The sequence below is a fragment of the Rattus norvegicus genome, chromosome 3 (assembly GCF_036323735.1).
Source record: "Rattus norvegicus strain BN/NHsdMcwi chromosome 3, GRCr8, whole genome shotgun sequence".
Taxonomy (NCBI): Eukaryota; Metazoa; Chordata; class Mammalia; order Rodentia; family Muridae; genus Rattus; species Rattus norvegicus.
The window spans coordinates 97515359-97542593 of NC_086021.1; the positions used below are offsets into that span (position 1 = coordinate 97515359).

At 49.9% G+C, this 27235-nt stretch overlaps 1 protein-coding gene and 2 long non-coding RNA genes across 6 annotated transcripts in view; 2 read left to right on the top strand and 1 right to left on the bottom strand.

Moving 5' to 3' along the window:
* LOC134486120 (uncharacterized) lies at nucleotides 1-9460 on the top strand. Its single transcript, XR_010064846.1, has 3 exons — nucleotides 1-282; nucleotides 7416-7502; nucleotides 8625-9460. It is a non-coding gene; the product is annotated as an uncharacterized LOC134486120 (long non-coding RNA).
* The window catches only part of LOC120101909 (uncharacterized), a 27184-nt gene continuing 4976 nt past the window's right edge, over nucleotides 5028-27235 (bottom strand). Inside the window, exons 2-3 of one of the 3 annotated variants that reach the window (XR_010064848.1) lie at nucleotides 5933-26616; nucleotides 5028-5490 (exon numbers count right to left, since the gene is read on the bottom strand). This is a non-coding gene — a long non-coding RNA (uncharacterized LOC120101909). Of the gene's footprint in view, nucleotides 26617-27235 lie in introns of all 3 variants that reach the window. The other 2 variants (XR_005502948.2, XR_010064847.1) reach the window with 2 other exon arrangements.
* Nucleotides 14151-27235, top strand: part of Spi1 (Spi-1 proto-oncogene) — an 18696-nt gene continuing 5611 nt past the window's right edge. Inside the window, exons 1-2 of one of the 2 annotated variants that reach the window (NM_001005892.2) lie at nucleotides 14151-14350; nucleotides 16737-16833. In NM_001005892.2, the coding sequence (NP_001005892.1) occupies nucleotides 14306-14350; nucleotides 16737-16833 (142 nt within the window). In that variant the 5' untranslated portion in view covers nucleotides 14151-14305. Of the gene's footprint in view, nucleotides 14351-16733; nucleotides 16834-27235 lie in introns of both variants that reach the window. The other variant, XM_006234532.5, reaches the window with a different exon arrangement.

The window sequence follows — 27235 nt, forward strand, 5'->3', positions numbered from 1 at the left end:
GATCTGGACGCTGGCTGGAGAGGCAGGAGGAAGGAGGGAAGGCTATGGGTGCCCCAAGCTGCTGCCTGGCAGGTCCCCGTACCCAGGCTAGGGAAGTTTGTTATTTCTCCTGCTCCGACTTCCCCCTTTGATTTATTATAGCCATGAAATGCTCTGCTCTCTTCTCTTTTCCTTGCTGTACCCCGGGGTTGGAGGAACACAGGCCTCCCCAGGCCCCAGGATTCAGCCTTACTGGACTACCATCTCTTTCCAAGGGCAGGGCATGGGGACCAGGAATGAGAGGTGAGTGGGGTAGGCAGGGTAGGATGGGAGGGGCCATGGCCTCTTCAAAGCAGGCCACCTCAGGGTGGGCAAAGTATTTTCTGGACAGAGGGTGAAGTAGGTATAGATTTGACAGCTGCAGGCTATCTGGAGTAGTGGGGATAGCAGGCTCAAGGCTAACAACCTTGGTAAGGCTCAGAAATAGAGCCTGGCTAGGGGTCTGAAGACCAGGCGTCTCCAAGAGGCAAATACTGTATCTAAGACATGGGCTGTCTATGACCCCTGATTCCAAAATCTGATTTAAGTATAGCTACAATAGGCCTGGTTCAGGCCAGTTTGGGTAGTAGACTGAGAACCTTGAAGAAAAATGGCCTGAGGTCCGAGGGCCCAGAAAACTTGAGGTTCCTCTAGGTCACAACGGGACGTCAGCCTAACCCCTGCACATGAAAGCCAGGGTCTGTCTGCTCCTCTGCAGGCTTGGTGGCAGGAGCGTTTCTCCCAGGCCCTGTGTGGTGCCTGTGGTAATGGGGCTGTTGGCGTTTTGCAATGGGCAGGGGGTGGGGAGGCAGTGCACACATGCTTCCTGTGGTGACTGGGCGCTTCCTGTTTTCTCAGGCACCGGCCTTGCTGCTGCCGATGTGGAAACAGGGGCAGCTGCAGCCAGGGCGGCTCCAGGCTGGGCACTCTGACCCTGCCCAGAAGGGAGTGAGGGGCCCACCACCCTCAGACTTAAGATCTGGACAGTGGGTGAGCAGGAGTCCTAGTCTTAGCTCAGCCAAGGGAAAGGTCAGGCATGAATGGGTTCCTGAGAGCCCAGGAGGTCAGCAGCTACAGTGCTAGGACACATGGTTCTGGGTTTGGTTGTGTCTCTAAAAGCCACTGTCTGCCTCTCCCATGCTCCAGCCCTTGGTTTCTGGTTTTGTGTCATGGTAGCCATGATGTAAAATCTGTAACCCACATGGCCCTAGTCCCAACATTCACAGCTTTGGGGACAGCACTGAAGCTGAGCCCTCCAGAGGTAGAGCTGGGCATAGACCTTGGCAGAAGGGAAAATCGTAGAGACAAGAAGAATGTAAGGCAGGTGGGTCCTACCAGAACCAAGTAAGTCCTGGTGTTGGTGGAACAATAGTGGGTGTGTAGTTGACCCAAAAGGGACACTTTTATCCCTGCAGATGCTGGAAAGGTGTTTGACAGCCCCAACATCCTTCCTCAGAAGACTAGTGGTCAGATGCAGGGCTCCCCTCTCCCAGGGGCATGGAGTCCCATATGGTATATGCATGACCCAAGAGCCTTGGGAGAGACCCTTTCCGGCCCCATCTGTCAGCCTGCTTGCTGGGCTGAGATGGGGTGTTGCCATTAGGGGCAGGCCTTGAGGTTTGACATCGCCTCTTCCCAAAGCTGTTTTGCTTCTGGGCTGGTATTCCGAGAACTGGAGAGAATGACTTTGTGAGGGATTTGCAGAGGACCTCTGAATGAGGCTGAGGGTCAAGTCCCTGGCCACTGACCAATTTGTGGACTGAGTTAGCTAACTACTCTGTTGGTCTAGGATGCTTTGAGATGCGTGCCTCACAGGAAGTTCCCTTCTAATCCTAAGATTTCCTAGTCACAGAAGAGGGACCCAGTTGAAACTTCAGGATCCTCTGGCCCTGAGACTCAGGCTAAGGGGCCATTGGACCAGCCTGGCCTCTACAGGCCAGGCCCTGGGCCTGCCTGAGTGCTGAGTTGGCGACAAAGCAGCTGTCCCGGCCACGGAGGCCCAGTTATAAATAAGCGCCATCTGGCCAGGTCATCAAGTTCTGTAGCTCCTCCAGGCCAGCTGCATTACCTCAGTGACCACTGGGCTGCCCAGTGCTGGGCTCGTCAGAACCCACCCACTCAGACCGAAAGCTGAGGGTGAGCCTCGAGTCTCAGGCCTAAGCATCTGCCTGCCCCTCAGACCCCAGCCTCCCTGGACACAGGTCACAGAGGGACAGGGCACATTCCGCCTGCACAGAGCCAGACGGGCAGCTATTTACAAACCGAAACCGGGAGAAGTGAAGTGGCTGTGGCCAAAGTGGCTCCAGGTCCCCAGCCCCCACTCCCATCCATCCCCACTGGCCCAGCCCCCTCTCCCCATGGCTTCCTCTTTCCTTCCCCACATAGCTCCCCAACCTCCCACTGCCTGGTCAGCTCTAGATTACCTGCAAGCACCTCACAGTGACCTCTAACTCCCACAGGACGTTTCTGGGGGTCACCATCCTTTCATTCCAGGACCCCAACAATCAGAGCTCTTGGAACCATTCCTTCCCATCAACCTCAGCTCACCCTGGGCTGCACAAACACATTCCCACAGTTCTCAGTTCCCTTTCATGCCTGGAAAGGCTCCAACCTCAATGGCCGCCACAGTGCTTCTGGCCTCCACCCAAGGGCGGCTTCTCTGGCCGCTCCTAACCTTTACAATGGACAAGTAAGGGTCAAGAGATCTTGCAGGCTTGGGTGGTACTGGAGTCCCTGGGGCCCTCACAAGCCATGCTTTCTGACAAGAAGCCCTTGCCATCACTCTATTCAAATTGGATTTCAGCCCCTTGTCAGATCAGGCTCGTGAGGGGCACAGGCGTTTGTGCGGTCCAGACTTGAGTTGAGATAAGTAAGACCACAGCCCAGCACTGCCTAGGAACTAGTACTTCAAAAAAGACAAATGATTGACAACATAAACCCATTACTTTGAGGCTGGGAATGTAGCTCAGTGGGTAGTGCTCTTGTCTAGCGCAAAGCCGTGAGCTTGGTCCTCAGAACTATATGAACAGTCATGGGGCACACGGAGCAAGAGGATCAGAAGCCCAAGGTTGTCTCTAGCAAGAACCGCATCCAAGGCTACCCTGGACTACATGAGACTTTGGTTCAAAAACAACAAGGAAAACCTCTACTGAGGGTAGACAGCCTCCCCACATGGATACAGCCGCTTAAAGCACACAGTCATCTATTTGTCTTGGAAACAAAACAATCTCCTTATCTATCATAAAGTGGAAACAGAGGCCACGGAGGAAGCCATGCATCCAAGGGTGCACTGCTCAAAAGCATCTCAATGCATATGGCCTCTCCTCTGCCTGCCCCGCTCCACTCCTTAGTCTCCCTCTTCGCAGGATAGATGTTTCCCAGATGCAACAAGAACACAGAGAGATGTCCCGAGGAGAAAGCCGGCCTTCGTGCACGGAGCTGGTCACCTTCCCTGGCTCGTACATTACTCATGCCCGGTTCCACCGGCCTTCTCCGCTCACCCAGTCCTCCTTTCTTGCCATGTCCTGGCTGAGGAAGGCACTAGACTGAATTTGCTTGGTCCACAGACAGCTGACTGAGGCCTACTTGTCCTCTCTGAATCCTCACAAACACTTAGTTAGTATGCATGCCAGCCCGGTGTCAGGTGCCCAGTGTCTCTACAGCTGAGACTTATCCTTTGACCCCAGGAACCTATAATCCAATGGGCAGACGAGCTACAAAACCCCAAGAACATCAAGAGAAGGCCGTGGGAGGAACAGAGGAGCGGTGACGGTTGTTTGGGATGGGCAAAGGAGGTACAGGAGAGGGGTTACTTGAGATGACCCATGCCTGACAGGAAAGTAAGGAGGGTGGGATCTCCACCCTAAGTCACATGCCCATGCCTCAGCTTCAGTGGTTCTCACAGTCTGGGTGTCTCTCCTCGCTCTTGACTTTGCTGGATCCCTTACCAACCTACCAAGGCCCTCAGACGCATCCTAGAATGTATGTCAGCTCCTCACCGCCCTCCTCTTTCCAGAGCCTGAACAGAGCCAGAGGCCAGGTCTCCTTGTTCGCACCCTTGCCAGCCCCACCCGGGCAGGCGTCTGCTCCCAGGCTCCAGCCCCCTTTGTCCTCTGCTCTGAAAAGCACCGTTTCCCTTTTCTGGGTGACCACACACCATGCACAGGGAATTTCCATTGTAGCCTGCGGAGTGTCTGATTCACTCAGGCCCCTCACTAAGTTAACTCCTTGCAGGTCCAGCATACCGGGCTGATTCCCACCCAAGCCGGGAGGCCTGAGTAGCTGCACACTGACCTTAGGCCCCATAGAGTGGAAGTTGAGCTCAGAAACTCCACTTAGCACCCCCCATTCACCCTGTCACAAAACCCCCAAACATGTACCCTCAGGCAGCTTCCCAGATAACAAGATATTGGATGGGAGGCAAACCTGCCCCTTTCTACCTGTGTGGCCTGAAATGAGCCCATTGCTTATCTATAAAGCAGAAGCAATGGCTGCCCTTGGTCTTACTGAAAAGACAAGTGTGCTGGGCCCACATGAGCTCTTTCTTAGTTTTCCCTCTTTTTAAAGGACCCACTCCTCTGATCCTGGTCCCTGCTCTAGACCAGGCCCTCCGGGCTAGCTCTCTCTTAGAGCAGAGGTTCATGGACACCACCTTTAGGTTGGTGGGGACCTAAACAGAGAGAGGTGTTCCCAGCTCTTCTTTTCCAATTCCGTGGCTCCGTTTCTCGGAGCTCTTGGGGGATTGAGGACTAAGCAAGATGCTGAGCTCTGGGGACAGGACTAAGTCTTCTTCCCCAGATTGAGAAGCCAGGCATGCGTGTCCCACAGACTCAGTGCCTACGGCCTTCATTAGCCTAGAGAAATCCCCACCTCCATTCCCAGAGGTATCTTCTGTTATTGCTCCCATCTGGGGACAAAGAGCCTGAGGTCCCTGGAAGTGGGCTCAGCCATGCATAGGGATGGGAGTCACACTGCAGGCTTCAGAAAGCGTAGGCAGAAGACAAAGAAGCCCACGCTGAGTAGCCTTTTACTCCTGGAAACAGGGCTAGGAAGTGGTTCTTGTTGACGTCTCTCCGTAGAGCTGAGACCAAGCTCTGGAGACGGGAAGGCACTCAGAAGGCTACACAGCCAATCCATGGGGAGGCGAGGGGTGGGGTGGGGGGATTCCGTGGAGCTTAGAGATGGGATGGTACAGGGGGCTCCGTAGAGGAGGGGGCCTGAGTGGGGAAGCAGCTCTTGTCCTCGGTGAGCAAGCTGGGGGTGTGGTGCTGCCCGTGGTGAGCAGACGGAAGTCGCTGTGGGTGGCGGTGGGTTTGAGGTGCCAGAGACTGAGTGATGTGGCCAGGAGGTGAGCACTTGCATCTGCAGGCCTGGTCAGCAGGAGACGGGGTACAAAAAGATTCGGGGGAGTGTGGCTTGATCTGGAGATTCATATCTCTTGGTCACTGGTACTGGGGCATATGGGACCAGGAACTGGAATAGAACAGGAGGAGAAACTGAGGCAAGGCTTGGGAAAGACAGGGCAAACTGAAAAAAAAAAAAAGGCATGTGGAGGAGTGTCCAGTTGGGTGTGGAAGAGGGCGAGAGCCTGTGAGCAAGGCCTGTGGGAGATTGAGAAAGAGGTTCTGGGAATGTTGAGTAGTGTCTTCTGGTTGGCATGGGGGTAGGGCTAGCTAGGCTCCCAGGGTAGGAGGCTCCAACTCAGGCCTCCAAGGTGTGAGCTTCAGTTCTGCACAGGCAAGAGCTAAGGAAGACTTGCAGGTAGGGAGAGACACAAGAAGCCAAGAGGTGGGACAGCTGCAGAAGTCCAGGCCTTAGGGCACTCAGAGCTGCGGGCACCTCTGCCCCCACCCCTATCCCCAGCCACGTGTGTGCCCACTGCATGACCCTCACCTCTCTGACCTCAATCTCTCACCTGCAAAATAGGACTGCTAAGTCCTGCCTCATGGAACCACAGGGAGGCCGGAGGAGCTAGAGTAGAGCCTTAATAAATGCCAACTGCCCACAGTGCTCGGAAAGCACTCGTGGGAGGCTTTTTCTCCTGCCTTTTCTGTTCTGGCTTGGCTGAGTAATTCCGAAAGATGTAAAACCTCTTCAGAGCCTCAGTTGCCTGCTACCAGGGGATGATAATGGAGGTGACTTCAGATTTCGTTGAGCAAGACTGTACTTGCCCACCACTGTACCCACAATCAGAGTCAAGCCCAAACTCCAGCTCCCAGCCCTGTTTGACCTCCCCTCTGGGTCTGCTCTTAGGGCTCTTTGGCTGTTCCCACATCTGATGGTCTAGTGTTGACACTGGGTGGCTCCAGTGCTTGGAACATGTCTCTCGGGAACCCCGTGCACTCATTCCCTCACCTGTGTCCAGGGCTTGCTCAAATCTACCCCTCTGCCCTGCTTGACTCCTGCAATACATCAAACTTCCAGCATGGGAGCCCCCTTTCCCAGATGCATGATCTTTTTCTCTGTGGCCACTTTGCTTCTAACAGGCCCTGGAAGCCACCACACATCTACAGTTTGTCATCTCTTTGTCCCTGCTGTGTGGGCAGGAAGATTCCCGCCTCTTCTGGTCACCTGGCAGCTAGAGAACCCAAGTAAATATTTTTGACTATCTTAATGCTCTCAAGAGCCAACCCAGTGCTGTGACCAAAACTTGTGGAGCTGAGAGGCCCAAGTAACACAGGCTGGGGCCCCAGGAGCCTCTCTCAGTGTCTCAACCATGAGAGGAAGTTGCAAGACGGCCATTTCAGTACACGGGCTCGGCTCTTTATGGTCAACTTTCCCAGCCCTTGATGGGGAGGTCTGTGTTTTCACACGCATCTTGCCACAGCTCCTGGGGTTCTGTGCTTAGGAAGAGGAGTGCTCTTACCTCTCAGTCCTTTGGGCTGAAGTGACAGGCTACGGAGGTTGAGGGTCTGTAATTTCAGGACTCCTGTCTGTTTCCAGTTGCCAGCCTACTCTGCGATTGCATTAACACCCTGCCCACCCCCATCAGCAACAGCCCAGAGGGGACAAAGGGATACACAACCACCAGGCTGCCCGATCTCCCTGTCACTCACTCTCAGGCCAGCCTCTTGTCCAGTGTTGAGGGGGGGGGGTATCGGCGCCATCATGTGTGCTGTGAACAGAAGGATAAATAGGTGCAATTTAGGGGTTGGGGATTTAGCTCAGTGGTAGAACGCTTGCCTAACAAGCACAAGGCCCTGGGTTCAGTCCCCAGCTCCAAAAAAAAAAAAAAAAAAATAGGTGCAATTTAGTTGAGGGAGATAGGGCAACGGCTATCTGTCTATCATCTCTCAGAATTAAAAAACGCACTGCCCTTTGACCTTGTAATTCAAGCATTAGGCATTTTTGCTAGACATATCCCTGCATGCATATAAACTAATGTATTTTATCAACAGCAGTCCCAGTTAGAGCAGAGAAAGATGGCTGAACAGAGCTGTACGAGCCTCTGACCGTGGCATCCGGGAAGCAGAAACAGAAGACCTGTAAGTTCAAGGCCAGAAAAAAAAAAAAAAAGAATAAAGAAAGAATAACCCAGATCGATAAGGACCTGGTTATAGAAACCGTGACCACGAGACACTATCCAGCAACGACAAGAACCACAGCAACATGCATCCACACGGGCCACAGGGGCGATACCCAAGTTCCTGCAAGTTTCCTCTATCATTTTCTGTTATGAAAATAAATTAGAAAGCCAGTCTAGGTTAGAGAGGGAGTTCCAGGCTAACCAGACCGGCATGGGTCAATTGTAAGTAAGCGAGTACATTAAATAAATAAAAGCGAAGAACTAGAATGTACATCTAGACACGTTTATAAGGAAGAGCAGACAGGGCTGTAGCTGAGTCTTGGCCGGTACTCGCGAGACCTTTATTTCAATCCCCAGTACCACAAAGAAGCAGGACTGAGGGACAGGCTGGGAATCCCAGCTTCTGGAGAAAATGAGATGAGTGTGTGTCTGGGGGTGGGCAGGAAGTTCCAGACCTGCTGGGCAATTCAGTGACATTTTGTTTCATATTAAACTGTAAAGGGAAGCCAGGAAGATACAACTCAGTGGTAGAGCACTTGCCTGCCTTATGTGAGGCCCTGGGTTCAGCCTCAGTGCAAGACAGAAAGAAAAATCAAGGAAATAAAGTTAGGGTACAGTTCCTTCTAGAAGGAAATGAGGGGAGGGCACCTAGGGCTTGCTTCAACCTGGGCTTCTCTCTCCTGGCTTTCTTTAACAGCTCCATTCCCAGACCTGATGTTCATGTCTTCGCCCGGGTAATTATGTCCCAGGTGTTAACCCCACAGTTATTTTTCGCCGCCCCTACGTATGTTCTGTACTCTGTTTTATGAATGGTGTCCCATGGTCTGCAGATACACAGCCGGACGGGGAGACACACATTCAGTGCCTCGCTGCTGGGTTTGTTCTTTTCTGTTTTTCAGTACCTGGGAATCAAACTCGTGGCCTTGCGCTTGTTAGGGAAGCACTCTAAACACTGGGGTACATCTTCAGCTGTAGTCCTTGCTACTTATGAGATTGAGGGTCACTCGAGCCCAGGAATTTGGGGATAACCATCACAAGACACTATCTCAATAAAATAAATACGTTTTTTATATGTATTTAGTGTGTGTGCATCGTGGCCTGCGGTGAGGGCGTGCATGCGAGCTATGCACATGTGCGGAGGTGAGAGGAGCTCTCATTTGTGAATCAGTTCGCACCGTCCACCAGGTGCGTCCCAGGCATCTAAGTTAGGTTGTCAACGTTGGTGACCTTTACCACTGCGATATCTCACTTGACCTGTTTTTGTTTTTTTAACAAACTACATTTTTGTCTTGTATTACCATGTTACATCCTGGTAAAATAATCAAGTTGGAAATGCTTAAAGTTAGAAATGCATTTAGTAAGGGTGGCCAACAGGCTCAGCAGATGAGGGGATTCAGTCCTCGGAACGCACACAGTAGAAGAGAACCGATTCCACAGGGTTGTCCTCCGACCTCCACACTTGGGCTATGGGACACATAGCTGCCCCATCAAACACAACAAAAACACAACGTGTTTTAACTTCAGAACGCATGTATATAAGGCCATGGTGTTTGCCTTTAGTTCCAGCACTCAGGAGGCAGAGGTAGGTTGATCTCTGAGATGGAGGCCAGCCTGGTCTAAAGAGGGAGTTTCAGGACAGCAGGGCTTCCCAGAGAAACCCAGTCTCTGGGTAGGAGATGCATGTATAGGGCTGGAGAGATGGCTTAGTGGTTAAGGCAGTTTATTACTCTTGCAGAGGACAAAGATTCAGTTCCCAGCACCCACATCAGGTGGCTCACAAGTGCCTGTAACGCCAGCTCTAGAGGATCTGACATCTTCTGATGACTGGGGGAACTCGTACTCATGTGCAGATCACACACACACACACACACACACACACACACACACACACACACACCATATGTTTACATCATCAACTCAACAATAAAAATAATTTAAAACTTTGTTTTTCTCTTCTGTTCCCTGAGGCCCCAATAATTTTGGTTCCAAATCAATTTCCTGCCAACAAGAGTGAGTCAAAAGCACTGTCCAGCAAGAGGCATCTGGTGACCTCCAGAAAGCCCAGGACACTCTCTTCTGGAAAGGAAGGAGGCTGGGGTGTACTCCCTTCTCTGAGATCTGCTCACCTCCTGACCACCAGTTCTCTGAGGCCCCACATTCCTTTGTTCCTCTGTGTCCCCTCTTCTCCCCCACTCCCTTCCCTCCTTCCCTAAGGTGCCTGTTGCCAGCTTCTCCTCTCTCCTTTGGCTTTTGTATTTTCCCTTCCTGGAGTATCAGAGCCCCTCTTCCTGCTGGGAAACCTGAACCCACTCTTCTATCCATAGGGTGTGTGACCCTGTCTGCTTCATAGATCTGATAGGCCTTGGTTTATTAGGTTGCTGTCTTCGTCCCATGCGATCACAAGGATACATCCAGCTTGGTAAGAGACCCCAGACCCCTAAACCAACAGTTTTCTCTGTCATGTGTATGTGTGTGTGCTTGTGCATGTCTGTCCGTGTATATGTGTATGTGTGTGTGTGTGTGTGTGTGTGTGTGTGTGTATGTGTGTGTGTGTGTGCACTCATATATGTATGCATCCATGTATGTAGAGGCAAACAGTCAACCTCTTTTACCAACCTCTACCGTTTCTTAGGACATTGATTTTTGAGACAGGTTTCCTCACGTGGCTTGAACTCACTGATTTGGCTAGGATGATCCCTCCAGTCTCTACCTCTTCAGTACTGAGTTTATAAAGTACACCACCATTCCCTGCTTTTTATGTAGGAGCTGGGATTGCACTCAGGTCCTCACCCTTGCAAGTGAGCACTCAACCAACTGAGCTCTTACTGCATCCAAGCGTCTTTTAAAAAGTGATGCTAACTTGGGTTAGCATTAGCAGACTTCCTCTATTGCTCACGATTTGAAACTATCATGGCACCAATACCCCACAGAGGATGAAACTCACTGCAAGCTGCAAGCATCTTAGGAAGGTGCCTTTAGCTCAGCACCACCACAGTCTCAGGTGTTTCTCTTAGTGACCGGGGTCAGGCTAGGAGCCTTTCTGTGCCCTGGGTCCCCTCTGTGAGGCACAAGGTTTGACTTGGGCTTCCTTAGAGTCTAGGATTCTGGGATTTTAATAACAGCAGGTCTCTCGAGGTGAGAGGGGAAGAGGCCTTGGAGGCCTATTGGAGCTCCAGTGTGCTCAACCATAGGACACTGTTATCCAGAGGGTGGGCCTTAGTTCACACATTCTAGAGAGTTTAGTCTTATATTTCCTTGTGTTCTGCACACGGGAACCCCTCCCCAACTGCCCAGGTCTATTTTGTACTAGGGATTGAACTCAGGACACTAAGCACAACCTGGTCTCCAGAGTGAGTTTCAGGACAGTCAGGGCTACACAGAGAAAACTCTTTCTGAAAAACAAAAAACAAACAAACAAAAACAAAAAAAAAGAAAGAAAGAAAGAAAAAACTTGAGAATTATTTATTTTATGCGGACAAGTGACTTTTACCTAAGTATGTGCAGCACACATGTGCCGAAAGAGGACATTGGCTCTCCTGGGACTGGAGTTACAGACAGCTGTGAGCCACCGTGTGGGTACTGGGAGTGGAGCATAGGTCTTCTGCAAGAGCCGCAAATCTCTCTGTCATCTTTCTGGACACCCTGGCTCTTTTATGAGCTGCCATTGGGCAGACATAGAACAATGGGACAATTATTTTCCTGGAGGCCCTTGAATCTTATGCCTTGGGGACAAAGCCTACCTGGTCTGTGAACATAAGACAAAATCTCACACTCCCTGCTTAGAACCAACAAAACTCCATTGATGGTGTTATTTTTGGCCCAGGCTCCTGGGCTTAGCAGTAAAGGTTTGCCCTCTTCCTATGCCTTTCTTGTAGCCACAGTGATGGCAGCTTACTGCTCCAGGTTCTTCTCTGACTCCCTACCTCCGCTCAGACTGCCTCCTCAGCCAGGCCTGCCTTTTGTGATATCCCTTGCACGGTACTCCCAGGGTGTCCTTTGTGTGGCCTTGATCAGATGACTTGTACCTGCTACCGCTCTCTCTTGCACTGTTTCCGTGAAGCCCCACAGTCTGTCTGCACATCTCTCTTACGGGCCTGTGAACTCCTGAGGTCTGTGCAGGTCTCATTCGTGTTTGTCTACCTTTAGGTCCAGCACAGAGAAATCACCAAGGGAAATGTTTGTAGCTGGAGGGATGAGGAAATGGATAAACATGTTCACAAAGAGAACAAGCTAGGGTCTGGGGATGAGAGGCCCAAGTTCAATCACCAGCACCACATAAACTAGCAATTGGATGTGGCGGCCCACATCTTTGCTACTTTGAAGGTGGAGGCAGGGGGATCAAACGATCAAAGTCATTCTCAGCTACATAAAAAAGTGCAGGGACAGTCTGAGCTAGAGATCCTAACAAAAGCAAGGTGGGGTGAGGGAGGGAGTGAAGGGAGAAAGGAAGGAGGGAAGAATTTAGGGCTTGGCATGGGCTCACTCCTGGGACTCCAGCTCTGTCGAGGTAAATGTGAGAGGGTAAATACGATCTGATGACAGCTCGGTCTACACAGCAAGTCGCAGGCTAGCCTGGGATACCACAAGCGAGACCTTACTAAAACAATCCAAAGCAAGGAATTAATGACTGAAATAACAATCAGGGCCTGGTTCTCACATCCCAGCCCATTCTTCCCTGTAACAGAGTCACCTGGAGCCTGTTTGATGGAGGCATGAGGAACTACAGCTGCTGGTATAGAGCAGGCTTGTATCTACCCTCATCTCAGGGAGGGGCCTGACCCTCTGGGGACTCCCAAGTGTGTCTACAAGAGAAGAGGATGGAGGTGGAGGTGACATTGTTGGCAGTAAGAAACTACTGGGTGTATGGAGGGTCAGGCAAGTTTTACATTTATGTATATATTTTACATATACTTTAACCTTTAGCAAGAGGTTAAAGTATACACAGGAGGAAGTTGATTAATCAAGAAGACCTCCCTAGCCAAGGGGGTGGTGGCACACACCTTTAAGCCCAGCACTCGGGAGGCAAAGGCAGGTACAGAGTGAGTTCCAGGACAGCCAAGGCTACACAGAGAAACCCTGTCTCAAAAAGACAAAAACGAAACGAAACAAAAGCATCCTCTCTCAACAGAGTAAACTCACTAGAGGTGTGAAGAGGGGGACAGGTGTGTGTGGAGGAACAGGACGATTGTTTTACTCTCCAGACTGCAGGGCAGGAGACCTTTTCATTTTCCCCAGAACTCAGCATAGAACTTGGTTAACATTGGGAAGAAACATGCATGCATGCATGTATATATGAACAGATGGACAGATGGATGGATGGATGGATGGATGGATGGATATGTAATATGTAAATAGGTTTGATTAATAGGTGGCGAATGGAAAAATGATAGCTAGATAGTATATAAATTCATGAGTGGGTGGGTGGATGAGTGGATGGGTAGACAGACTGATGGATAGATGGATGGATGGATGGATGGAAAAGTAGCTTAGGAGTTAGATGGATAAGTAGGTGAGTAGACAGGGAGATGGATAGGTATAGGCAGACTAATGAATGAATAGATATATAGATTAAGTGAATAGATGGATCTGTGGGTGCAAGAATGTATGCATAGATAAATAATGGATGGATGGGTGGATGGACAGATTGACAGATGACCAGATTGACAGGAGATTATATAGTGGATAAAGAAATAAAAATATAAACTGTTAGCAGATGGACAGACAGGTGGCTGTAGGAGCATGTCGCTAAACACAAGGGTGAGGGGATGAATTGACTGACAGTTGAGAGGTGAGCAGTTGGATGAACAGATAGATGTGTAGAGGGATGACTGCTGAGACGGCAGGAGTGATGAGCAGAGAATCAGAAAGAGATAAGGATAGGAGAACAGAGGAAAGGAGAAACGTGCAGGAAGGTTTATAAACTAGGATGTCTACATAGTAACATTCACGGGGTGGAGAAACTGGGAAATCTGAGGTGCCCTTAGGGATCTAACACTATCTGTGGTACTTAGTATAAAAAGCCATGATCCTTACCAATTGGAAGGGAAGCCCATTTGAGGGGCCAGAAAGAGATACAATATGCAAGACCCAATGTCTACTGTCGGCCCTAACCGGTTTAGGGCCATCTAGCTGATACTGCAGGGCCTACAGAAAGAGCCAAGACTGGCAGCCTTGGGACCAAAGTCCTCCACCTGCCAAATTCACCTTAGAAATTAGGAACCCACACTATCACTATTCTGACTCCCCCCAAAGGGGTGGCTCTTGGCCACCATAGGGGTCTGAGAAGAAATCGGCATTATTAGGCTAAAAGAAGAGTGGACAGCCTCAGCAAGGCCTAGCGGGCCAGAGCAGTAGAAGCCTTCCGTGGTAGTGCTAGACTTTCTCCCTCCCAGCACCAGTTTCCTCTGGGCAGGGGGCCTGGCCCCCTGGCTTCCCAGGGCTGCCCTTTGAGAACCACCTGCCTCAGCCGGCCAGAGACTTCCTGTAGCGCAAGAGATTTATGCAAACGGGCTGGGGCGGTGATGTCACCCCAAGGGGACTATCTCCCAGTGGCAGGCCCTTCGATAAAATCAGGAACTTGTGCTGGCCCTGCAATGTCAAGGGAGGGGGCTCACCCAGGGCTCCTGTAGCTCAGGGGGCAGGCCTGAGCCCTGCGTCTGACCCACGACCGTCCAGCCCCCCCGACGGGGCACCTGGTCCTGAGGGGGATCCGCATTGATCCCCACCGAAGCAGGGGATCTGACCAACCTGGAGCTCAGCTGGATGTTACAGGCGTGCAAAATGGAAGGGTTTCCCCTCGTCGCCCCTGTGAGTACTGGGGCTTCGCTACCAGCCCAGCCTCGGGCCTTGGGATGTGTGACCATCTGCCCACTGACCCACCAGCCCACCCGCTGCCCTCCGGGGCTCCCTATCAGTGGGAAGTTGGTGTTTCCTCCCTGGAGCTGCTGGTCTGAGACCCAGCGAGGGGCCATTGGCTTCCTTAGAGCATGCCCTGGCGGGCTGAGGGTTGCCGGCTGGCCCCATGGTGGGGCTGTGATCGGTGGGGCCTGAACAGCTATTTATAGATGGGTTCAGTGGCAGGCCGAGCTCTAGGGCAGGGTACTGGGGTGAAGGTGGCGAGCGCGGCTACGGAGAGGCCATGGATGAGGAGATCTGGAGACCGGCCGAGGAGCCTTTGGAGGCAACAGGAGAGGTTTCAGCTCATGACCTGTGGGCTCCTGAGACAAAGGCTATTAGAACTCTAAGTCACCCTTGGGTCCCCAACATTTTTGTGGCCCGGCGTAGAAGAATGGCTGTTGATCCAAGTGTTTGGGCTTTGGGCCTACATGGACCTGAGAGTCTGGGGCAATGACCAAGACGGTCTTCTTGGGGCCAGGCTGTAGCATACAGCAGAAGCACTGCAATTAGATTTGTGGCTAGAACTTAGCTCAATAAGAAGTTGGGTGACGGATGGACTGGGTCCAGAATGGGACGGAGATTGGGGCTGGAGTAAGAGGACCTGGCTGGAGTTAAGGTGGGGCAGGGATAGGGCCACAAGCAGGTAGGTAGATCCTGCTGGTCCTCCTGTTTTCAGTGACAGTTGCAGCTTTAGGCAACTGGCAGCCCAGAATCCCTTAGAGAGGACCCTCTTGATTTCTCCTACCCTAGGAGGTGTTGGGGCAGCGAGGAAAGGCTGAGCAGGGCCTGCCCACCTGACTCAGCTTTCCTGAAGTAGAGACAGATCTCTTTTCTACCCCACCCAGCCTTCAAGCCCTCGGTAGCACCTGAGGCCTGACATCATAGCCAATGACCTGCAATAGGGGCAGGCCTGTTGTGCTGCCTGGAAACCCAGGGAAGCAAGGCAGCTCCTGACCTCTTCACAGGATAGAAGACAGGCAGGCCAAACCTGACCCCCTTCTCCCGCCTAGGACAGAGAAGGTGCTAGGGCAAGCACAAGTGATGGAGGTTGTCCCAGAAGTCCACTCTGCCTCAATTAAAGCCACTGTCCCCAACCCTTGACCTCTCTTCCTGCGGATATGGGCACAGGGCAGACCTCCAGCTCCTATACCAGCTCCTTAGCCCCTCTCTCCAGCCTCAAAAGTCTTCCCAAGTGTCTCTTGAGTGGATGGGCCACCAAGCAAGGCCACAGTAACGATTGTGCAATCCTTGGGCACATTCTGTGGGGGTGGGGAGAAGCCCAGTGACTGATGGGAAGGCTTGGGCGTGCATATCCCAGTGCCCAAGCAAGTGAGAGAGGAGATGGAGGAGGCTGAGGGAGAGGGAGAGAGAAGGTGGAGAAAGGAGGGAAGAAAGGCAGAAGGAGAGAACAGGAGGAGGGAAGAGAGATTAACAGTGGCAGGGAGTCTCCCATCAAGGACAGGGCAGGGAAGAGGCAGAAGGAATAGTTTCTTGGTCCCCAAAACCTGCCTGGGTGACCTTCGTACAGACAAATCGTCAAACATGACAGTCATCGTGTAGGACTGTGCCTGCCTGGGGCTAGATGGACAGAGGCTAACAGGGCGAGAGGAGTCAGGGGCAGGCTGTAGCAGAGGGGTTCAATGTAGCACTGGAGAGTAGGATGTGGTTGTCTCTGAAAGGCTGTGTGAACCTTACTGATGACTGGGATGTGAGTGCGCACGTGTGTGTGTGTGTGTGTGTGTGTGTGTGTGTGTGTGTGTGTGTCTGTACCCACAGTGGGTGTCTATGAGTGTGAGTAGATGTATAGATTTGTGGGGCTCACAGAGGGTGAGCATGCCTGTGTGTGAGACAGAGACAGGAACCCAAGAGTGAGCGGGTGGACATGTGAGAGTGAGTCCCACGGGTTTGGGTATAAGTGTGTCACAGGGAGTATTTGTACATGTGGGGGAAGGGTCAGTTGGTGGGAATGGGAGAGGGCAACAGGCTCCCACAGGCGTGGGTGTGTGGACCGATGCAGTGGATCCTAAGAGAAGAGAGGAAGGGGCTGCACACACCCCTTTTTCAGCCTGTTTCTGCTGACCTCTGACCTCTCTACCTCATCACTGCCTTAGCACACTGTCCTGAACTTCCCACCACCACCTTACCCTCTGTGTCCCTGGGCACTCTGGATTCTGAGCAAAGGCTGGGCAGCCCCCGGGTGCCCCAGTCAAAGAAGGTCACAGACCTCAAACTTAGCTGAAAACCTCACTGGAGTCTTTTTGAGATCTCAGGCTCTGACACCTTTCTCTCTCAGCAGCCATCGGATGAGCTGGTTACTTATGAATCAGAACTATACCAACGTCAAACACATGACTACTATTCCTTGATTGGTGGTGATGGAGACAGCCATAGCGGTGAGTACATGGTCCTCCACCCCTCATCCCAGCATGCCCTGGGGCTGGAGCGAGGAAAAGACTCCTGAGCTACTTGGAATTCTGAGAGTAAGATGCAGGCAGCTACGTCATCCCTGCATCCCACAACATCTGCCTGATCTCTGATCCTTGAGCCTCTTTCTGTGTCAGGGACAAATTTAGTTTCTTTCTCATTCACCTTGTCTGGTCCTTGGAGACTTTTTTTTTCTTTTTTTTTTCAGAGCTGGGGACCGAACCCAGGGCCTTGCGCTTGCTAGGCAAGCACCCTACCACTGAGCTAAATCCCCAACCCCCCTTGGAGACTTTCTAAAAAAGAGATTTATTTTCATACAATATATTCTTATTGTGGTTCCCCCTCCCCCAACTCACTTCAGATTCTCTCCACCACCCAAATCCACACCTTCTCTTTCTCTCTCATTAGAAAACAGACAGGCATTTAAAAATAAAACAAGATAAAACAAAAACAAACCAGAATAGGATAAAATAAACAGAAAAAAAAAGAGCCAAAGAAAAAGGGCAAGAAACACATATAAGCCTAATCTACAGAGCGAGCTCCAGGACAGCCAGGGCTACAGAGTGAGCTCCAGGTCAGCCTGGGCTACAGAGTGAGCTCCAGGACAGCCTGGGATACAGAGTGAGCTCCAGGACAGCCTGGGATACACAGAGAAATCCTGTCTCAGAGTGAGAAAGAAAGAAAGAGAGAGAGAGAGAGGAGAGAGAGAGAGAGAGAGAAAAACAGATAAAACACACATTCACACACACACAGAGAAGTTCCATGAAAATTCAAAACCAAACCATAAAGTTTGTTTTTAAAAAGTGCCCAAGGTATTGTGAGACAAAAACAAAAACAAGACAAAACTCCAAAAACACCATTGAGTTATTTGTGTTGGCATTCGGCATGGTCCTCCACCCAGGGAATACGTGTGACCTGCCCTTAAATGTGGTTTGTACACTTAGCGAGACTCCACTGAAGAAAACTAAATTTTCCTTTGTGAGTAGCTTCTGAGGTAGGGATGAGGACTTCTGTCTACTTTCTGTCTCAGCACTGGGACCCCACCTGACTTAGACCTGGGTAGCTTAGGGACTTTTTAATAAGTGAGGACAGGTAGGGAGCTGGATGCTTGACCAGGCAAGTGAATTCTGGTCCAGGTGATCTGTCCTGTGCCTGTGCTCATTCCTGACCACTCGTCCTACCTCTTCCACTCTTTTGTTATCCTCCTTTATCCAAAAACCACTTTGGTAAGTCTTTCCTTACTGTGTGGCTAACTGCCTTTCACTAGTGCCACTACTGAGATTTGGGGCTTGGTAATGCTGTTGGTAAAAGGCTTAGCAATTTTTAAAAAAATCTCTTTAAGTAGATGCCAGAAGGCCTCCAATCATGACCGCCATCTCTCCAGCCCCCCAACTCCACCTTGTTGAATGACCCTGGGTCCACTGAAAGCCTCTGAACATCCCTTGTTCAGCAGACACCAATCCTCCAGTCTAATGGAGGTAGTGAAGAGGTCTGGCCCCAACTGTCCACCCCAAAACCCAGCCTTGCCCTCTAGATAGTTAAGGGGAGAGGGAAGAGACTCTTAGTGATCAGAACCTTGGCGAGGAGGGAACAGGTCACCTGAAATGAACCATGAAGCATAGCCACCTTGTTCCAGACTGGGAGAGGGGATTCTCCACAATGCCTGCATCTGGAAACTCAAGGTCAGAGAAATGCTCAGTGCCACAGCTCATGGCTGACGGCCACACCCAGGGCTGTCATGGGGGGATGGCACACAGTTAAGGCTTTTTTATTTGGAAGCCAGACCTTGAGAGCACCTTCACCTGGCACTCAGCATAAGTTTCCTGGAAGTGTGTCCTGTCGGGAGGGTCCACCTCAAGGGCACAGGCTTCTTTCAGATCCGCCAGTGCTAGAAAAGCTTCCAAATGCCCTCTTTTGTGTAAGAAATACACCGTCCCTGGGTGAAGTTCAGATAACGTATGTTATCTCTTCCTACGTTTTCCTTATTTCCCCTCACCCAGATTAACAACCAGGTCTGAGCGATTGACCCCATATCCATTCACCCTTCCAGCAGCAGTGGGAGGACTGACGGAAATCCCGCTGGGCTTGAGGAGGGCTCCCTCTAGTGGCACAGGTTACGCAAGCACAGCGGGGCTTGGAGCCTCTTTCTCTGTCAGGGTTGCTTTCTCTTTGGCCTAGTCTCATGTTTGAGTCACTGGCATTTCCTTCAAGAGTTTTGCCACCTCGGTTTTGCCTTCATGTAGTTGCCTAAATATCCTGAAATCAGATGTGGGGATGTGGCTAGGAAGATGGAGTGAGCACTTCACGGAAGCCTGGGTTTCCCTGGCTCAGGTCCCAAGTGGGTTCTTTGTATCTCAGGCAGAGGTATAGCAATGACTCCTGGTCAATCATGGCACTCTGCTTAAGGCATGAGCCCAGAATTCCTTCAGACTCCTCCAGGGTCTCTGGGTGTTCCGGTCCATTCCCCACCTCTGCCGCTATTAGACATCTGAGTATCGGTGCTGTCCCCGATCCCTACTGGAACATTCTATTAGAAGACTCAAGAAAAGAGTCTCTTGCCCTTCACATCCTCCACTGATTCCCTCCTGTCCTTTGTGTCCACACCTTAAGAAAGCAATGCTTAGTGGAATACTGACTTCTCCAGCTGTGTGTCCTTGGGGCAAGCAACAGAGCCTCTCTGAGTGCCCCCCTCGTCTGTCAACCTGAGACATGGAAGCACTTCACAGAATTGCAGTAGGTTGATGATGTGTCCTCTCTGAGGTTGTGTGTACCATGCTCAGAACAGGACTGGGTGAGTGCTCAGTATGTCAGCATTGCTGTACCCAACCAAGCAGCTAGGGCAGTGGTTCTTAATACTATGACCCTTTAATACATTTCCTCATGTTGTGGTGACACACAGTTATTTTTGTTGTTTCTTCTTCTTTTTTTTTTTTTTTTTGGTTCTTTTTTTCAGAGCTGGGGACCGAACCCAGGGCCTTGTGCTTCCTAGGCAAGCGCTCTACCACTGAGCTAAATCCCCAACCCCTTGTTGTTTCTTCTTAACTGTGATTTTGCTACTGTTATGAATTCTAATGTAAATATCTGATATGCAAACCCCAAAGGGGTCACTGACCTGGGTGACAGCCATCCATTCATCCACCCACCTACCCATTCATCCATCCATCAACCAACCATCCATCCATCCACTCACCCATCAATCTATCCATCCACCCACCCACCCACTCATCCATCCATCCACTCACCCATCAATCTATCCATTCATATCCATCCCCTTACCCATCCACCCAGGCACCCATCCACCCATCTACCCGTCTATCCACCCGTCCGTGGATTTACCCTTCTACCTACCCACCCACTCATCTATTCACTCTCTCATCGACCCATCTTACCCACACCCATCCTCCATTCAATTTACCCCTCTCCTCCTCTACTCATCAGTGTGTGGAAGCCCTGATCACATGAGTGTTGAGGGAAGTCTTTGAGAGGGTAATGGCTAAGCTGAAATCTGAGTGAAGAGAAAGGACCATGCATGTGAGGTGAATGGGGACAGGGAACAGCAAAAACAAGAGCAGGAAGCCCTCAGCAGAGGACACATGGCTACAGATCACCAGGAGACAGCACAAACAACATGAAACCAAAGTGGCCATCAAAGGGCCAATCAAAAACGGTTTGAAGGCCACAGAGGACTGGAAGTCTTCTGTTACTAAGTTGTAATTAATCTTACTGGATAGGGAAATTACACGATCTGAATAGCCTTATGTTTGGTGAAAATTTAAATACACTTTCTAGTTTTTATAGTCAGTCAGTCAGTCAGTTAGTCTGTCCGACTGCCCATCTCTCTCTCTCTCTCTCTCTCTCTCTCTCTCTCTCTCTCTCTCTCTCTCTCTGTGTGTGTGTGTGTGTGTGTGTGTGTGTGTGTGTGTGTAGTAAGAGAACAACTTGTGGGAGCCATCTTGTCAGCCTTAAATACATTTTAAGTGCTTAATTTTAGACTATAAATGACAAGTGCTCAGGTGCTGGAGAGAGTTCAGCAGATAAGAACACTGGTTGCTCTTCTGAGGACTCAAGCATGGTTCCCAACACCTCTATGGTGGCTCACAACTGTCTGTAACTCATGACTACCACACGTGCACATGGTACAATGGCATACATGCAGTCAAAACATTTGTACACATAAAATAAAAATCTTAAATACATCTTAAAACAACAAGTTCTCATTGCCATAGTGAAAGACATACAGCACCTCAAGCAAAGCCTTCTCCTCTCCCTCCTCCCCAGTGACGCTGATACCCGCAGGAACTCTGTGGTACCTCTATCACCTTATGTATTTTCACCACTAGTATGTCTGGTCAGCTCGCTCTAGAGAATACTGGTCTTTTCCTTCAGAGCCCTGGAGTCACAGGGGCGGGGGGGCTGCCACTTACACTAAAAATTAACATGGGTTCTAGAATCTGAACTAGAATGCTCATGGTTGGATGCCCAGTGCTTTATCCACTGAGCCATCCCCCCAGCCCCACAAACATCTGTTTTTACTGAGAGCCTTCTAGGTGTTGAGCAGAGATGAGTCAGCTCAGTCTTCCAGATTGAGATATGTATGTGCATGTAGGCTGTGTGGAGGAACGTTTGACAGCAGCCATTCACAACACAACAGCTCACATCTCTGCAGGCTTCCCATGGTTATATGGTAACACATCTGAAGAGACCTGCCCCTTGTTATGATCATGTGACCAGGGCACAGCTCTGCTGAGCCTTAGTGTGTCCTTTGGATGCCTAGTCTACCTTTCCCATGTGCTTCTCAGTAACACTGTTGTGAGGCGTAAGAGCCCAGACTGCTGTGAGGGGTGTCTTAACTTTTCCGTGATGACACCCACTTGCAGACTTATTATAAGGACAGAGTGAGCCACTGTATGCAGAGAGCCCAGGAGGAGCTTATAGTAGACGTGTCAGGAACTCCAGAGTGGCTACCCAGGAGGTGAAGTACGGCTGTGCTGTGTGGAGTTTCTCTCTTCCTGTCTATTCTGTGCTCTCACCTGTGAGCAGCAGTTTGGTTGTGTCACATTTCACAGTGAAAAAAAAACCCTTGTGTCCATTATAAATTTGAAAGCATTTCCCTACTGTCTTATGGCTATTACAGGGTTTTGTTGTTCTTTGTTTGTTTTACGACATCTGGCACCATTCCATGTGTTTGTTCTCCTTTTTATAATCTAGATTTTTTTTTCAGTTTTGTCCTTCTGGAAGGTTCTTTTTCCTTTTCATCCATTTCTCCTTGCCTCTCTCCTCCTCCTTCCTTTGTCTATCTGTCTCTTTGTCCTTGTCTCTTTTTCTTGGATCTCATCATATACTCAGGCTAACCTCAAACAAGTTATCCCCCGCCCCCCGCCACAGCCTAAGAGGTAGAATTGGACCAGTTTTAAATGTCCCGCTGGCTGCTAGGTAGAGAACAGACATGCAAGAGACAGGACAGGATCTAGGCGAAGAGCACTTAGAAAAAAGGGCATCACTGTAGTGCTCTCCTAACTCAAGACACAATGGAGGCTCAGATGAGAGTAGCAACAATAGAAAGGAAGCAGAGTGGGCACAAAGATGGGGAGATGGGGAGAAGGCTCAGTGGGTAGGACTGCTTGCTACATGAGCATAAGGACCTGAGTTGTAGCCCCCAGCACCTACAGAAGAAGCCAGGCATAGCTACCAACTATACCACTGTGACTCTGGCAGTTAGGGCGGATCCTGAGAGCTTCCTAGCCAGACGAGTCAAAATGGGAGAGCGTCTGGTTCAGTTTCTTTCCCTTTCTCCTACTCCTTCTTCTGAGATAGAGTTTCACTATGTAGCCTTGGCTGGCCTTGAACTCAATATGTAGGCCAGGCTGGCCTTGCACTCACAGAGATCTGCCTGCCCCCTCTCAAGTGTTGAAATTAAAAGTGTGCACCACCAAGTCCAAAGAGAGACTCTGCTTTAAAGAAAAGAAAAAGGTGGAGTGTAAAAGAGAAAGATACTTGAAGTCCTCTTCTGGTTTCTGCATGTGCACACACTCTGCTGAACATCTACATATACACAAACATACACACCAAAAACCAAACCAAACAAACAAATTAACAGGTTAGACATAGTTAGGGGAGGTTTTGAAGGTATCACAAATATACATATCGTATAAAATTTACCATCCTGGGGGTTGGGGATTTAGCTCAGCGGTAGAACGCTTGCCTAGCGAGCGCAAGGCCCTGGGTTCGGTCCCCAGCTCCGAAAAACAGAAAAAAGAAAAAAAAATTTACCATCCTAATCTTAAAATTTTTTATATCTATCTATCCATCTATTATCTATATATCCATCTATCTACCTATCTTTCATTTACCTATCCATATATCATCTATCTATCTATCATCTATCTATCTATCTATCTATCTATCTATCTATCTATCTATCTATCATCTATCTATCTATGTGTAGTTATGCATGTGTCAGCACAGGCATGGAGATCATAGTGAGTTCTCTCCTTCCATCACATGGTTCTGAGGAATCAAAGTCAGGTTGTCATGCTTGGTGGCAAATGCCACTGTCAGGCTACCCACCTAAATTATCCAAGGGCATAAGGGGTAGTAAAATACATTCACAAACGCTGGGCATGTGAGCACGGTGGTTCGTGACTGTAATTGTAGCACTCAGGACACCAAAGATAGGGGATCAGGAGCTCAAGGTCAGTGTCTAAGTGAGTTCAGGGCTATGGGTTACTTGGCCCTGTCTCAAACAAAACAAAACAAAACAAAAATTCACGCACCATTGTCTCGAGAACTCATCTTGCCAAGCTGAGACCCCGTGCCCATCCTCCAACCTGGCAGCCCTTGGCAACCTACATCCTTCTTCCTTCCTTCCCTCCTTCCTTCCCTCCTTCCTTCCTTCCCTCCTTCCTTCCTCCTTCCTTCCTCCCTCCCTCCCTCTCTCCCTCTCTCCTCCCTCCTTCCTTCTCTTTTGTTTTGTTTTGATTTTTGTTTTTGTTTTGAGACAGGGTTTCTCTGTGTGTATCCCTGGCTGTCCTGGAACTCTCCCTGGCTGTCCTAGAACTTGCTCTGTAGACCAGGCCGGCCTTGAACTCAGAGATCCCTCTACCTCTGCCTCCCCAGTGCTGAGATCAAAGGTGTGCGTCAACACCGCCTGGCTCTACTTTCTGTCTCTATGAATTTTATTACGTTAGGTGCCTTTGGTAAGTGAAGTCATACTGCAATTTTCCTGTTATAACCGGCTCGTTTCCCATAACAGAATATCTCAAGATTCACCCATGTAGCACATGCCAGAATTTCTCCCCGTTTACAGATTGAATAACATTTCACTATATGAATACATTTTGAGCTATGCTCATGACCTGGACCACTACATTTTGCTAATTGGCTCATGTGTTAATGGATGTAGTGAATAAAGCTGCTGTGACCATGGCCGTGGGTTTATACAGTCCCATTAGGACACTGACTCATACTTACTTAGATGTACATTCACAAATGAACTTGTTGAACTTGCTGGGTCCTGTGGTACTCCTTTCTTTAGTGTGTGTGTGTGTTTATTTTAAAGTTTACTTTTGAGACAGGATCTCACTTTGTAGTCTTGGCTGGCTTGGAACTCACTACGTAGACCTGGTTAGGCCCAAACTCACAGAGATCCACCTGCCTCTGCTTCCCCAATGCTGCGATCAAAGTTGTGCAGTACCACACCAGGTGGTTTTATTATTTTTAGGTGTGTGTGTGTGTGTGTGTGTGTGTGTGTGTGTGTATGTGTGTGTGTGCGCACACATGTGTGTGTACACACACGCACGAACACACGCATGAACACACGCATGTTTGGATATATGTGCATGAATGCAGGTGCCCATGGAAGTCAGAGGCATCAAGTATCCTGGAGCTGGAGTTACTGGCAGTTATGAGCTGCCCCGTGTGGGTGCTGCTAGGAAGGGGACTCAGGTCCTTTGGAAGAGCACTGAGCACTCCCAGTCACTGGGCCACCTCCTCAGCCCCTCTTTTTCTTGGGTGCTGATATGCTACTCTTCATAACGGCAGCTGCTTTATAAGCCCAACAACATCGCACAAGTCTTCATGTTTTTAGCAACACTTATCACTGCCGGCTGTTACTGTTGGCTTTTAGGAATCAGCAGTCCTAGGGCTGGAGTTTACTCACACATCTGTGTGACCAGCCACTCAGCCTGCTTAGCGACTGTCCTTCCCTCCACCCATCAAACCTCTGTCCACTGCACATTCAACTCTCCGCCTCATAGATACACCAGGGGTCCTTTCTGTGCCAGGCACGGGGCTGATGTGGTGAATAGGATACTGGTACATTCAAATCAAGTCTTGTCAGGGGAAGAATTAAAACTCCGACAATCAGGATCGTAGTTGAGAGAAACAAGTACCATGAAGCTCCCTGCTCTCCAGCCCTTGGCAACATGCTTTCAGGCTTCTGGGGAGAGGCTGTTCTGCAGTGGTAGTAATTTCCTAAAAAGGATTTTTTTTTGTTCCCTCCTTTCTGGATTCCTTATCTTCTCTGGTTTGTTTGTTCTGTTCTGTTCTGTTGAGACAGGGCTTCACAACTCATGCTAGCCTTGAACTCCCTACACAGCTCATGCCGGATTTGATGTTCTTCTGCAAAGATGTGTTTTTATTGTTTTAAATTGTGTGTAGGTGTATGTGTCTGATTGTGTGTGTGTGTGTGTGTCTGTGTGTGTGTGTGTGTGTGTGTGTGTTCACGTGTGTGCTAGTGTCCTCAGAGGGCAGAGGTGTCAGATCCCCTGGAACTCGAGTTGTTCTGAGCTGCCTGACATGGCTCTGGGAACTGAATCAGATCCTTTGGGAGAGTCAGTGCTCTTAACCAATGAGCCGTCTCTGCAGCCCCTGATCTTCTGATTTGAGAATACTCTGGCTCTACTGAGGATAGCCCTGGCCTTCAGCTGGGTTTTCTGTGCTGAGGAGATAAGGTCAGCTGAGTGACTCTTAAGGCTTGGTGTTTTTAATCTTAATATCGCCTTGTTTCTTGTCCTTCTTACAACGAAGTAAGAACACAGATGAGTGGGTGGGAACAAAAAAAGATCAAGACAAAAGGATTGGCAGTTGTAGTGTTTTCCACTTGTGATCTCAGCACATGAGACCAACCTATTAAGACCATGTCACAGATGGGCTCTTATTTGGCTGGGTGGCTGAGTGAGTTACAAATGACTGATAGGTAAACGGAGGTTAGGTGATGGGTAGCTAGATAGGTGGATAATGGTTGGATGGATGGGTGTGTACAGACAGATGGACGGGAGCATCAGGAGAGGCTCTCAGGGTCACCATAGGTCTTACTTAAAGCTTACATTACTTAACAGCAGTAGCCTAGATCCTGAGAGCTGGCATGGCATAGTAAGAGTTAAAGCACAATAAAGGTCCCTGGAATTACACAGAAGTGGGCTTGGACATGACACTACACGACTGGGGGCCGCTGTAGACAAAGGACTGGACTTTTGTTTTTAAATTTTGAGATAGGTTCTCTCTCTATGCATCCCTGGAACTTGCTATGTAGACCAAACTGGCCTCAAACCCGCAGAGATCCTCCTGCCTCTGCCTCCCAAGTGCTTGGTTAGAGTCACAGCTTCCTTCACTGTCAAAAGGAAGAGTCCACGCCAGCGTCTGTCTCCTCAGAGCAGAGAGAAGTGGGCTGCATTCTTAGCGAGTTGCCTGGTAGGTTGTAAGTTAGCAGCAGTCATCCTGTCAAGCACTGAGGCCTTCTGCATGGTGGATGCCTACAGGATATAGAAAGTGGACATGGAACTGTCACAGATATACAAATAACCTCTGAAGGACTGAGAGTTATACTAATGCTATGTGGGTGGACGCTAGGCAGAGGGCAAGGTGGCACAATAAAGGGACAAAACAGTTAAGCGCTGCGTTCACTAAGAGTTGGCCAAGCCGGGTACAACGGCACATGCCTGTTATCCTGGTACTTGGGATGCGGACACAGGGGGATCAAGACTTCAAGATCATGCTCTGCTACACAGCAAGTCTAAGGCTAGCCTGTGCTATATGAGACCCTGTCTCAGGAGAGAGAGGGGAGGGAGGGAGGGAAGAGAGAGGAGGAAGGGGGGACGGAGGGGGAGGGAGGGGGAGGGAGAGAGGGAGAGAGAGATAGAGGGAGGAAGAAAGGAAGGAAGACGATGTCAGAACAAAAAGGAAAAGAAAAGAGAGCTGTCTAGAGTCAAGCATGATGGTTCTGTAATGAAGCAAGAGAATCACCATGAACTAAAGGCTATCCTAGGCTACATGACCCATAGGTTCTGGGCCAGCCTGGATTATAGAGTAAGACAGGAGAAATAAGGATCAGGAGGCCAGAAAGGCTGACCTTTGCTCTCTGAATCATTTCTT